This window comes from Brachyhypopomus gauderio, unplaced genomic scaffold, assembly GCF_052324685.1.
Source record: "Brachyhypopomus gauderio isolate BG-103 unplaced genomic scaffold, BGAUD_0.2 sc66, whole genome shotgun sequence".
In the NCBI taxonomy this organism is placed as follows: domain Eukaryota; kingdom Metazoa; phylum Chordata; class Actinopteri; order Gymnotiformes; family Hypopomidae; genus Brachyhypopomus; species Brachyhypopomus gauderio.
Window position 1 is genome coordinate 1,672,249 of NW_027506887.1, and position 12,895 is coordinate 1,685,143.

At 42.6% G+C, this 12,895-nt stretch overlaps 1 protein-coding gene across 1 annotated transcript; it reads right to left on the reverse strand.

Annotated features, from left to right (window-relative positions):
* Positions 1-4,688: 4,688 nt before the first annotated feature.
* LOC143490743 (uncharacterized) lies at positions 4,689-11,412 on the reverse strand. Its single transcript, XM_076989185.1, has 5 exons — positions 11,223-11,412; positions 9,493-9,574; positions 7,087-9,366; positions 5,320-6,897; positions 4,689-4,814 (listed from the first exon to the last, which is right to left on the reverse strand). Exons 1-4 carry the CDS (start codon positions 11,249-11,251, stop codon positions 5,491-5,493), a joined length of 3,798 nt encoding a protein of 1,265 aa, XP_076845300.1. The 5' UTR covers positions 11,252-11,412; the 3' UTR covers positions 4,689-4,814; positions 5,320-5,490.
* Positions 11,413-12,895: the final 1,483 nt, after the last annotated feature.

Below are 12,895 nucleotides of genomic sequence, written 5' to 3' on the forward strand. Positions count from 1 at the left end.
AGATTGTGTTAGAGCAGAGAGGGTAGTAGAGGGACTGTTTTAAATACTTTCCTCCTTAAATATATCTTCATAAATATTTTATTTCATGACCATACCTAAACTCAGTGACTCATCAGAAACTCCTGTTTGTGCTATGTAATCATTTACCCCCTTGTAGATATTTTTTTCTTTATTATTTTAAATGAAATGTTAGGCAAAGTGAACCTTATCAAACACATTTAAATAAATTGTTGGTTATTTGCTGAGCAAAGTTGTCCAGCTTGTGAATCATGTGTGTAAAATTAACTGGTTCTTAAAATTAAAAATAAATTATTATTAAATAAAGATATTTAGCAGTAAAGCTAACATTATTTTAATTTGATGAAAATGTATTTCTAAAAGCCCAATGCCCTTTTTAAATAGTTTAAACTATTTTGACCCTAGGGAGAATGTATGAGAGTAGTATGTCATTGCTGTTCTCTATTCTATGACTCAAGCACACACTACACGCTCAGATATGCATGTGTGTCTAGATGTTCATACTCGGAGGCTACATACAGCTCTTCCAAATGTGCAATGTCTGCTTTGCTTGATTTAATTTGGATCTTCTGAGGTACACGAGGAAAGGAAGCAATTATGCTTGCACCCATCTGGACATAAATACATAGTAGGCACATGTATTCTGGTCCACCAATGCAAAATATAGGAAATCTGCGCTATAAGGTGTTTTCACAAATGTGAGAAATGTTTCACAAGTCCAGATGCACATGAAATGCATTGCTCCTTGTATGTACTTGATACCTTTGTGTTTGTCTGATTCATCAGAATCAGAATCGCCTTTATTGTCATTATAATTTACATTACAATGAAATTTGATTCTACTCCAAGGTGCTTGCCAGTACAGTAAATACACACACAACATAAAACATTCTATAAATTGAGGTAGTGCCACATATACATGTTTCGTGCAGTGATGGCTCTAGGGTAAAAGCTGTCCCTGAGCCTACTCGTGCAGGTTTTGTGCAACCTGTACCATCTGCCTGAGGGTAACAGGTTAAACATGTGATTGCTGGGGTGGGATGAGTCCTTGGTGATGCTGACTGCCCTACTGAGGTAGCGAGAGGTGGCAATGTCCTCTAGGCTGGGCAGGGAGCAACCAGTGATCCCCTGGGCTGTGTTGATCACCCTCTGCAGCGCCTTTTTGTCTGCCACTGAGCACCCTCCGTACCATGCCGTGATGCAATACACGAGGATGCTCTCATTGATGGAGCTGTAAAAGAGCACCAACAGTTTCTCCTCCATCTTGTTCCTCTTGAGCACTCTCAGGAAGTGGAGTCGCTGCTGGGCTTTCTTCATCACTGTTGTGTTTGCAGACCAGGAGAGGCTGTCGGTGATCTGCACGCCCAGGAACCTGATGGAGCTGACCCTTTCCATGCAGACTCCGTTTATGAGAAGCGGGGCTGGGTCAGTCCTGCCCTTCCCACATGTTCAGTTGCACATGTTAAAAAGTTGAATTAACCCATGACTTTTATTTTGAAAAGTTGTCTTGGCACTGAAGCGCTTACCAACTAACATGAACACTTCGTTAATTCCTAGATGTGATCTTTTCACATCTTCTAAATTTATCTTTTCTGAAAGCCATTGTGTGGAGATAAATTCACAATATGTGAATATTGTGCAATATGTAATTGCATAATAGGTATCTATCGCATACACTATCTGATTTCTTTAAATAACGAGCCCATTCTTTCGTGAATGTCTGGCGAATATAGAACGCTGTGCCATTGGATCCGGTACGGCCTGCCGAAACCAGCATCGTCTTTACCGCGGTGATATCCACCACCTCCCACACACACACACGTATTTTTTCAGTAGCGTATAACTAACCAAACGCAACGTTGATTCAACATCTTTTTTTCAACGTTAACAATCGTTTAAGAATTCAACCTTTTAGAACGTTGATTTATAGTTGGATTTAGGTTGTCAACCATAAATAACGAAAAACGATGTCATTTCAACGTTGATTCAACGTTCATTTGCTATCTGGGTATACTAACGGAAGCTGCAGTGAATCACTAATTCAGGTTCCGTAGTTTGTGGTGCGTCATCTCTTATTATTTAAAAACTCTTTTATAGGTTATTGTTATATTTGCGATAGGCTACTTTAAAAATAATTAAAAACGATTTTTGGTCAGTTTGATTTACTTCTGGAACGTTTTGAAGGGTTGTGGATGTAATTAAAATCACCAGACGTTACACTCTGACATATAGCTGTTTTACTGCTTACATTCCTTTGCAAAACTAATGCCTTTCAGTCCACATTTTAACAATTTTCAAAAACAATCTTCAGTCCACATTGCCCTCTAGAGGTCATTTATTCGAGTGACATGAAATAAGAAGCAGCAAAAAATTATTCTGGCTCATACAAAAATAAAAGTCCCACATAGGTATGTCATTTTACTCAGGACATGAATTATTATGGATGAGAACATATACAGGTGCATCTCAATAAATTAGAATAGCCTATCATCAAAAAAGTTTCTTTATTTTACTAATTCAATACAAAAAGTGAAATGCATATATTATATAGATTCATGACAGTCATGTATTTCAAATCAAAATTTATTTATATAGCACTTTTTCAAGTTGTTGTCACAAAGCAGCTTTATAAGTGTCCGAGTCCAAGCCCCCAGTGAGCAAGCCATGGGCAACAGTGGCAAGGAAAAAACTCCCTAAGAGCATGAGGAAGAAACCTTTAGAGCAGTGGTTCTCAAACTGTGGTACGCGTACCACTGGTGGTACGCAGAGCACCCCGCGGTGGTACGCCAGATGAGCTCGGAAAATAAAAGATGCTTTGAGTTTTTTTTTTTTTTTTTTTTTTTTTACACAACACATTTTTAAAATTAAAACAGAATTATGACAAGTCCTGAAATTCAGAAACTAAAAGGGATGACTCGTATTATTTGCGGAGAAAATGTCGCTAAACAGCTCGACCTGGTGCATCTTTCAAACGACACGGTCACTCGCAGAATTGATGAAATGGCGAACAACGTCAGACAAACATTGACCGAGAGAATTAAAATGAGTAAATGCTTCTCACTGCAGTTAGATGAATCCATAGATGTCGCAGATTTAGCCAACTTGCTCGTTTCCGTGCGATATGAGTATGAGGGCATGTCGCACGAAGACTTTTTGTGCTGTAAACCCCTACCAACACGAACTACAGGAGAACTACATTATAACATATGTGTGTAATGAGCAGGGTTGCCAACTTTCACGCATTGAGCGTGAGACACACGCATTTGACCGTCTTCACACGCCACACATCCGATTTCTCACGCCGACAAAAAAAATCTAGTTTATTTACCTCTGATCCACATCTATGATTCAATGAGTTACTAGTTCGCTCTGGCACCAACCACCGCGATATAATACTTATCTTGTGTCCATTTTACATCCTCCCGGTAACAATTTACGTTCGCTAACCCCCCGTCAACAACTTAAACTCGCCAAACAGCTTTTTCTTTTTTTTTGGGGGGGGGGGGGGGGGGGGGGGGGGGGGGGGGGTGGTACGTGGAGGTTTTTCGTTTGACAGTTGGTGGTACTTTGTGTAAAAAGTTTGAGAACCACTGCTTTAGAGGAACCAAGACTCAGGGGGGGATCCCATCCTCCTCTGGCTGACGCTGGTCACCATGACAACGATAATTAAAGAGATACATAAACAAGTGATGGGGATGATGAATAATTCTCATCTTTGTGTGTATTTATATACATGTGTTCTCTATGTAATTCTTATTCATCTGTAGCAGGCAAGAATTCGGGGTGGTGAGAGGGGCCAGGGCAGTGGGTTGATCCCAGAGCCATAGAGAGAGAGAGTCGCGACAATGGAAGTTCAAAACGCTTGATGGTCACGTGATTCACGGAGGCTTCAGATAGTTCCAGGAAGTTCAATTTGAGTGCATAAACACAGAGATAGAACTGCAATTTGAGGATTATTTTGAACATATAGCGACCAACTTTAGGCTAATGTTAGAGCACATTGCTGTTTAATGCTTTGATTGTTTTATAATTGTTATATATTACGTTCATTTATATATTTAGAGGGACAGGAAGGGGTGAAATTCAGATTAGATTAATTTTCTAACATTAACATATCTTTAAATCATGGTGATTTCTATAATCCCATGGTATTGGGGACCTAAGTAATCTAAATGACTAATGTACATTTTCTGACAGAAGGAAATTTTTCTTTGACTTCATTGTGCAGAAATGTGCTTTAAAAGGGTACATTAAAACACATTACATTTACATCCAGACAGTATATGACATATTAAAATACATGGATAAATTATATATATCTTGTCTTTTTAATACACACTTATTTACAGCAATTAATTCATTAAATAAATCTCTAATAATCTCAAATATGAATATTATGTCAAGCAGTTTTTCTGTGTCCTTTCCTCCATGTTGTTTGTGTAGTGTCCACCATGGTTTGCTGTGCTGCATGGGGATGCTCCAATCGATCAGAGAAAGGAGCAAAAATGTATGGTTTCCCCACTGATACTGAGAGGAGAAAAAAATGGTTGTCTCAACTAAGCAGGAGCAATCTTACCTTCACTAAAGATTACAACAGCAAATATATATGTGAGGTAATCATCAAACACTGCATTTGCACTTTTCACAATAAACACACTATTGGAAAGCTTAATGCCTGATTTATTCAAATACAGAATAGTGAACAAAAAAAAATCAAAGACTCCAGACAGACTCGGGTGCAGGGTGAGGTTGCTATCTAGTTGCAGGCTCCATTGAATCCTCTATGGTTCTTTGGCCTAAAGAGAGAGAGAGGAGAAAACAACAGGAGAAAATGATTATTATGAGTATTGATGTGATATGAATTTGAATTTGTTGCATATCCTTGGTTGTATACGTATCCAGTAAGTGTTCTCTAATACTGTGTATTCACCCACTATGGGATATATGAGTAGACAAAACTGAGTTGTCATGTGTGAGGAGTAAACTCACATCACTCTGCAGGCACACTCTGCGCCCATTTACCATAAAACCCTTTGCCCATGAACCCCTGGATCTGCAACCTTTAAAAGGCTCTTCCCCCTGCTGTTACCTTATTTATTGTTGGAACTAATAAGAGGCCTGAACCCTGTGATCTTATTGGATGTGGGGGTTCATTATAGGAGATAAGTTTTTAGAAGTAATCAGGAACAATCTATGTATACAATCTATGTATTTATCAAAGGTATTATCTATGTATTTATCAAATGTTTTGTATTTTATTTTGTATTTGATTACGAAAGAAATCCATAAAGACATACTTACTAGTTAAGTTTCCTGGAATCTGAGGTTCGGCGCCTGTTTGGTTTAGAAATAGTACTAAAAAGAAATCTAGGATTTCTGTTTTTATTATGCTGAATCAAATAGTGTCTCTTTCTCTTGCAGTTGTCTCTCTTTGTTTTGCAGCTGTCTCTCTTTTTCCAGCTTTCTCTCCTCCTACAGCTGTCTGTCCTTCTGCAGCTGTCTCTCTTTTTTCAACTGTCTGTCCTTCTGCAGCTGCAGCTGTATCTCTTTTTCCAACTGTCTCTCTTTTGCCAGCTGTCTCTCTTTTCCAAACTGTCTATCCTTCTGCAGCTGTATCCCATAGTTTTTCAGCTGTATCTCTATCTGCAGCTGTTTCTCCATCTGCAGCTGCCTCTCCTCCTGCAGCTGTCTGTCTTTCTGCAGCTGTCTCTCTTTTTCCAACTTTCTGTCCTTCTGCAGCTGTCTCTCTTTTTCCAACTGTCTCTCTTTTGCCAGCTGTCTCTCTTTTCCAAACTGTCTGTCCTTCTGCAGCTGTATCCCATAGTTTTGCAGCTGTATCTCTATCTGCAGCTGTTTCTCCATCTGCAGCTGCCTCTCCTCCTGCAGCTGTCTGTCCTTCTGCAGCTGTCTCTCTTTTTCCAGCTTTCTCTCTTCCTGCAGCTGCCTTTCCGCCTGCAGCTCTCTCTCCGTCTGCAGCTGCCTCTCTGGCAGCAGATGTTTCTCCTCTTGCAGCTGTCTATCTTTGTTTTGCAGCTGCCTCTCCCCCTGCAGCTGTCTCTCTTTTTCTAACTGTCTCTCCATCTGCAGCTCTCTCTCCATCTGCAGCTGCCTCTCTTTTTCCAACTTTCTCTCCTCCTGCAGCTGTCTGTCCTTCTGCAGCTGTCTCTCTTTCTCCAGCTTTCTCTCCTCCTGCAGCTGCCTCTCTGCCTGCAGCTCTCTCTCCGTCTGCAGCTGTCTCTCCGTCTGCAGCTGCCTCTCTGTCTGCAGCAGCCTCTCTGCCTGCAGCTGTCTCTCCTCTTGCAGCTGTCTGTCCTTCTGCAGCTGTCTCTCTCTTTTCAACTGTCTGTTCTTCTGCAGCTGCAGCTGTATCTCTTTTTCCAATTGTCTCTCTTTTGCCAGCTGTCTCTCTTTTCCAAACTGTCTGTCCTTCTGCACCTGTATCCCATAGTTTTTCAGCTGTATCTCTATCTGCAGCTGTTTCTCCATCTGCAGCTGCCTCACCTCCTGCAGCTGTCTGTCCTTCTGCAGCTGTCTCTCTTTTTCCAACTTTCTGTCCTTCTGCAGCTGTCTCACTTTTTCCAACTGTCTCTCTTTTGCCAGCTGTCTCTCTTTTTCAAACTGTCTATCCTTCTGCAGCTGTATCCCATAGTTTTTCAGCTGTATCTCTATCTGCAGCTGCTTCTCCATCTGCAGCTGCCTCTCCTCCTGCAGCTGTCTGTCCTTCTGCAGCGGTCTCTCTTTTTCCAGCTTTCTCTCTTCCTGCTGCTGCCTTTCAGCCTGCTGCTCTCTCTCCGTCTGCAGCTGCCTCTCTGTCTGCAGCTGCCTCTTTGCCTGCAGATGTCTCTCCTCTTGCAGCTGTCTCTCTTTGTTTTGCAGCTGCCTCTCCTCCTGCAGCTGTCTCTCTTTTTCCAACTGTCTCTCCATCTGCAGCTCTCGCTCCATCTGCAGCTGCCTCTCTTTTTCCAACTTTCTCTCCTCCTGCAGCTGCCTCTCGGCATGCAGCTCTCTCTCCATCTGCAGCTGCCTCTCTGTCTGCAGCTGCCTCTCTGCCTGCAGCTGTCTCTCCTCTTGCAGCTGTCTCTCTTTGTTTTGCAGCTGCCTCTCCTCCTGCAGCTGTCTGTCCTTCTGCAGCTGTCTCTCTTTTTCTAGCTTTCTCTCCTCCTGCAGCTGTCTCTCCGTCTGCAGCTGTCTCTCTGTCTGCAGCTGCCTCTCCGTCTGCAGTTGCCTCTCTGTCTGCAGCTGTCTCTCTTTTTTTTGCAGCTGCCTCTCCTCCTGCAGCTCTGTCTCTTTTTCCAGCTTTCTCTCCTCCTGCAGCTGTCTCTCTTTTTCCAACTGTCTCTCTTTTGCAAGCTGTCTCTCTTTTTCAAACTGTCTGTCCTTCTGCAGCTGTATCCCATAGTTTTGCAGCTGTATCTCTATCTGCAGCTGTTTCTCCATCTGCAGCTGCCTCTCCTCCTGCAGCTGTCTGTCCTTCTGCAGCTGCCTCTCTTTTTCCAGCTTTCTCTCTTCCTGCTGCTGCCTTTCCGCCTGCTGCTCTCTATCCGTCTGCAGCTGCCTCTCTGTCTGCAGCTGCCTCTCTGCCTGCAGATGTCTCTCCTCTTGCAGCTGTCTCTCTTTGTTTTGCAGCTGCCTCTCCTCCTGCAGCTGTCTCTCTTTTTCCAACTGTCTCTCCATCTGCAGCTCTCTCTCCATCTGCAGCTGCCTCTCTTTTTCCAACTTTCTCTCCTCCTGCAGCTGCCTCTCTGCCTGCAGCTCTCTCTCCATCTGCAGCTGCCTCTCTGTTTGCAGCTGCCTCTCTGTCTGCAGCTGCCTCTCTGCCTGCAGCTGTCTCTCCTCTTGCAGCTGTCTCTCTTTGTTTTGCAGCTGCCTCTCCTCCTGCAGCTCTGTCTCTTTTTCCAGCTTTCTCTCCTCCTGCAGCTGCCTCTCCGTCTGCAGCTGCCTCTCTGTCTGCAGCTGTCTTTCCTCTTGCAGCTGTCTCTCTTTGTTTTGCAGCTGCCTCTCTTCCTGTAGCTGTCTCTCTTTTTCCACCTGTCTGTCCTTCTGCAGCTGTCTCCCATAGTTTTGCAGCTGTTGCTCTATCTGCAGCTGTCTCTCCATCTGCAGCTGTCTCTCCATCTGCAGCTGTCTCTCCATCTGCAGCTGCCTCTCTGTCTGCAGCTGCCTCTCCGTCTGCAGCTGCCTCTCTGTCTGCAGCTGTCTCTCCATCTGCAGCTGTCGCTCCATCTGCAGCTGCCTCTCTGTCTGCAGCTGCCTCTCTGTCTGCAGCTGTCTTTCCATCTGCAGCTGTCTCTCCATCTGCAGCTGCCTCTCCGTCTGCAGCTGCTTCTCTGTCTGCAGCTGCCTCTCTGTCCGCAGCTGTCTCTCTTTGTTTTGCAGCTGTCTCTCCTCCTGCAGCTGTCTCTCTTTTTCCAACTTTCTCTCCTCCTGCAGTTGTCTGTCCTTCTGCAGCTTTCTCTCCTCTTGCAGCTGCATCTCCGCCTGCAGCTCTCTCTCCGTCTGCTGCTGCCTCTCTGTCTGCAGCTGCCTCTCTGCCTGTAGCTGTCTCTCCTCCTGCAGCTGTCTCTCTTTTTCCAACTGTCTCTCCATCTGCAGCTCTCTCTCTATCTGCAGCTGCCTCTCCGTCTGCAGCTGTCTGTCCTTCTGCAGCTGTCTCTCTTTTTCCAGCTTTCTCTCCTCCTGCAGCTGCATCTCCGCCTGCAGCTCTCTCTCCGTCTGCAGCTGCCTCTCTGTCTGCAGCTGCCTCTCTGCCTGTAGCTGTCTCTCCTCCTGCAGCTGTCTCTCTTTTTCCAACTGTCTCTCCATCTGCAGCTCTCTCTCCATCTGCAGCTGCCTCTCTTTTTCCAACTTTCTCTCCACCTGCAGCTGTCTGTCCTTCTGCAGCTGTCTCTCTTTTTCCAGCTTTCTCTCCTCCTGCAGCTGCCTCTCTGCCTGCAGCTCTCTCTCCATCTGCAGCTGCCTCTCTGCCTGCAGCTCTCTCTCCTTCTGCAACTGTCTCTCTTTTTCCTGCTGTCTCTCCTTCTGCAGCTGTCTCTCTGTCTGCAGTTTTCTATCTTTTTGCAGCTGTCTCCTATAGTTTTGCAGCTGTCGCTCCATCTGCAGCTGTCTCTCCATTTGCAACTGTCTGTCCTTCTGCAGCTGTCTCTTTTTTTCCTGCTGTCTCTCCTTCTGCAGCTGTCTCTCTTTTTCCAACTGTCTCTCTTTTTCTAGCTGTCTCTGTTTCTGGATCTTTTCCCGATTCTTCAACTTTCTGCACCATATTTTCTTCAAGAATGCCCAGCACCCATAAGACTGAGTCGGGCTGGAAGATGGTAATGGGTCTCTGACTTTGATCATGACCCTGGGTGCAATCTGTGCATATCCAGCAAACCACAAATTAAATTGTTGCATTTTCTGAATAAGTAGTGTAATATAATTAATTATAATTACAATTAATAAGTTCCATATAGGCAAGCAAAGCCTAGGCTGAATCAGTACCTGTAGTTTCTCTTTGTAGTCATCGTCCATGTCCTCTGTCCGTCTGCTCTTAGATGTCTTATTTTTTTCCAGAGTGGATAACCTAAAGTACATTTCATCTGAGTGATTTTCAAGCACTGATTAACCATAACCACTGTGAAAACTAACTTCAGTGTTTTGGCTTCATACCACAGTCATGTTTTTATATGCTAAAAGTTAGGGATGCACCGATTCAGGGGCAGTCATGGCCTGGCGGTTAGGGAACTGGTCTTGTGACCGGAGGGTCGTGGGTTCGATTCCCAGACAGGCCATGACTGAGGTGCCCTTGAGCAAGGCACCTAACCCCAACTGCTCCCCGGGCGCCGGGCTAGGGCTGCCCACCGCTCTGGGCACGTGTGATCCACAGCCCCCTAGTAATCACTAGTGTGTGTGTGTTCTGACTGCACAGATGGGTTAAAAGCGGAGGACAAATTTCGATTGGGGTGTAAAAATCACAATTGACAAAATATGGCACATTTCATTTCACATTTCGATTCACGTTTTTCACTTCCGATACCGATTCAGATATCTGAGGCTTAGTATCGGCAGATACCGATCCGATAGAGTAAAACAGTGCTGAATCGACTTAAAACATTTTTTTTAACACAGACATACTGAATTACAAGTTTATTGAAAACTCTGCACCAGTATAGCACACTTAAACACACATAAAACATATAAAAACAACACAAATTGCATTTGTTCAGTCAGTGCAATTATGAATATAACATTGAATGTAAAATAAATAATACCAAAGAACCTGAAACTGACAAAAACAATAGGTTCACAACTTTGATCAAACATGACCAAGAAACCTTTGAAATGGTTCAAGAATTCTAAATATAATTTAAAATGAATAAGGAGATGAAATAAGAGAAACAGCAATACCTATGCGGCTAGTTTGCTATAGCGCACACATCACGTAAGCACAAAGCATGTAACGGCCAGAAATATGTGTACTGTGCCTTTAAGGGAGCGAGTTGAGTGCACGTATGGAATATTGTTGTTTTTTTAGCTGTCTGCCGTAGACCGACTCAGACCACTGCTCTTTATTTCATCTTTATTTTATTTCTGTAAGTACCGCATTCAATGAGCTTTGGACAACTCACCAGTTCAAGTATGAACTGTCAAGTAGTGCTGGAGCCCAGGTTTATTTTGGTCAACCAGCAAATAAACGGACTAAGTGGAATAGCACCAGCGCGAGTACGAGTCAGTGATTCACCTCTCCTCTGTGTGCTTCGTGTTTCACTCGCCTGTTAACTGTCCAAGTTCACTTCTATCCGGGACAGAGTGGATATTTAAAGTTGAACTAACTCCGAAAAGCGTTACAAGCATAGAATTAGACTGAATAGATCTGGGGTGAGTTTCCCGAAACGTTCTTAGCGCGAAGTACTTCTTAACCTCATATGTTTCATACGAGGTTACGAAGTACTTAGCGCTACGAACGTTTCGGGAAACCCACCCCTGTTTTTATGGATCGGTCACAGTCACCGATACCCGATCTAGGATTTTTTCCAATATCGGGTCCGATACAGATATTAATATCGAAACCCGTGCATCCCTACTAAAAGTACGGAGAGGCTAGTAGACGTATGTGAATAGGATCAATTCTGTATGAGGGTATAGAGCAGACATACGGTATGTCTGCTCTATACCCTCATACAGAATTGATCCTATTCTGATAATAGAGTCTGGAAGAATTAAATACTCACCTCTGTTGACTGTAGTTTCCACTCAGCATGTTGCCACCTGTTTCAGCAATCTACAATTATTTGCAAAAAACACAAAATGTCACTTTGTATCATGTACACAGCCGCATTTCAATGACTGTAGAGCTCTAAGTTGCAGTGTTCTGGAACCAAGTGATGTCATTTTTTTCATTATGACGTTTTACTGACATTCAGTGGCCATGAAAACATGGTAACCATGACAACAAAATAAATAGCTGACAAGACAGCAGTAACTTCATTAGGAAACCCTATAACCATGCTGTTCATAGTATGTCATGCATTTTAAGGGTTAAGCAAATATAACTATAGAAGTCCTTGATATAAAATTTAAAATTCTTATTGTTATTTCACATTTTAACGTTTCTGATGAATTCTTTGAAAAAAACATTTGTTACAATGAAAGTTATATATATTTTTAAATATAAAAAGGTACACATTTTATTAGAATTTTGAAATGACCAAAAAAAATTGTATTGGCAAAATTATTCAGATCATAGAACTAAATCACATGCTGACATTAACTTTACGTGCATGTGTGTTTTTGTGTGGTCTTTCATGGAAGCGAAACTTTTCAGTCATTTCCAGTATTTGGCCAGTAGAGGGAGACCAAGTACTAGCATACTGATATTACACAGATGAAATAAGACATTTCAGTGAGTTAAAATCAGAGTTTTTGTGTGTGTGTGTGTGTGTGTGTGTGTGTGTATATATATATATATATATATATATATATATATATATATATATATATATATATATATATATATATATATATCAATGGTCACTGGTTAAAATGGCTGTGACGCATTGAAGCATTTCAGGTTTTCAAATAGTGCGGCCCCAACGTTTCCGGTTGTATTGTTTACAAACAGCGGCATATGCAAAACTAGCTAGAGTAATATCAAAATGAGTGTTCGGTGCAAAGTTTTTAAGTCGGATCATTTCCAAAAACAATGTAAGAAATATTCAGAGCACTGTTGTGTTCCTCTTTGCTCGGCGTCTGGGAAGTTTAATGGCAGTTAAAGTTTTCATAGCTTTCCAGCGCGTATAGTGACCTCAGGAGCCAGTGGCTAATAAACATACATCGGGACCATTGGGACCAATTTACTATCTCGCCTCATACAAAAGTCTGTAGCAGACATTTCATACCAGACCACTTGATTGAACCAAAAACCCCAGAAGGTCAGAGAAGACTGACAAAGGATGCAGAACCACTTCTCTTTTAATGGAACGGATACAGCATTCAGGCTCCACAGCTAAGTGTGTGGGAGAGGAGAGAAAGACCGGCTGAGCCTACCTCCCTGGAAGATCCATCAACTGATCTTACAGTGGATCATGATTATTTTTCTGCTCCTGAGCCATCATCGCTAGACATGTCCTGCGCTGAAAATGAAGATCTGTCCCATGAAGTGGAGGAGCTGAGAAATCAGCTTCATGAGTTGCGTGCCCAGCTAACCTTTGGGTTACAACAATTCTCCGACGAGGACATTCGATTTTACACCAGGTAACGTGCAGTAAAGCTTTAGATGCAATTCACTGCCACTTTGACAATCAGTGTGCTGTTAAAATTAGAAAAATATATCAAAAAATATATCATATATATCATAAATATATGTATATCATAAATGTATGTATATATTATATACATACAATAA

Coding starts and splice junctions, on each gene's coding strand:
- LOC143490743 (XM_076989185.1), bottom strand. CDS start 11,251: ATGCTGAGTGGAAACTACAGTCAACAGAG. Junction 9,575..11,222: donor GGAAACTACAGTCAACAGAG/GTGAGTATTTAA, acceptor AATGTACTTTAG/GTTATCCACTCTGGAAAAAA. Junction 6,898..7,086: donor ACAAAGAGAGACAGCTGCAA/GAGGAGAGACAG, acceptor CAGGAGGAGAGG/CAGCTGCAAAACAAAGAGAG.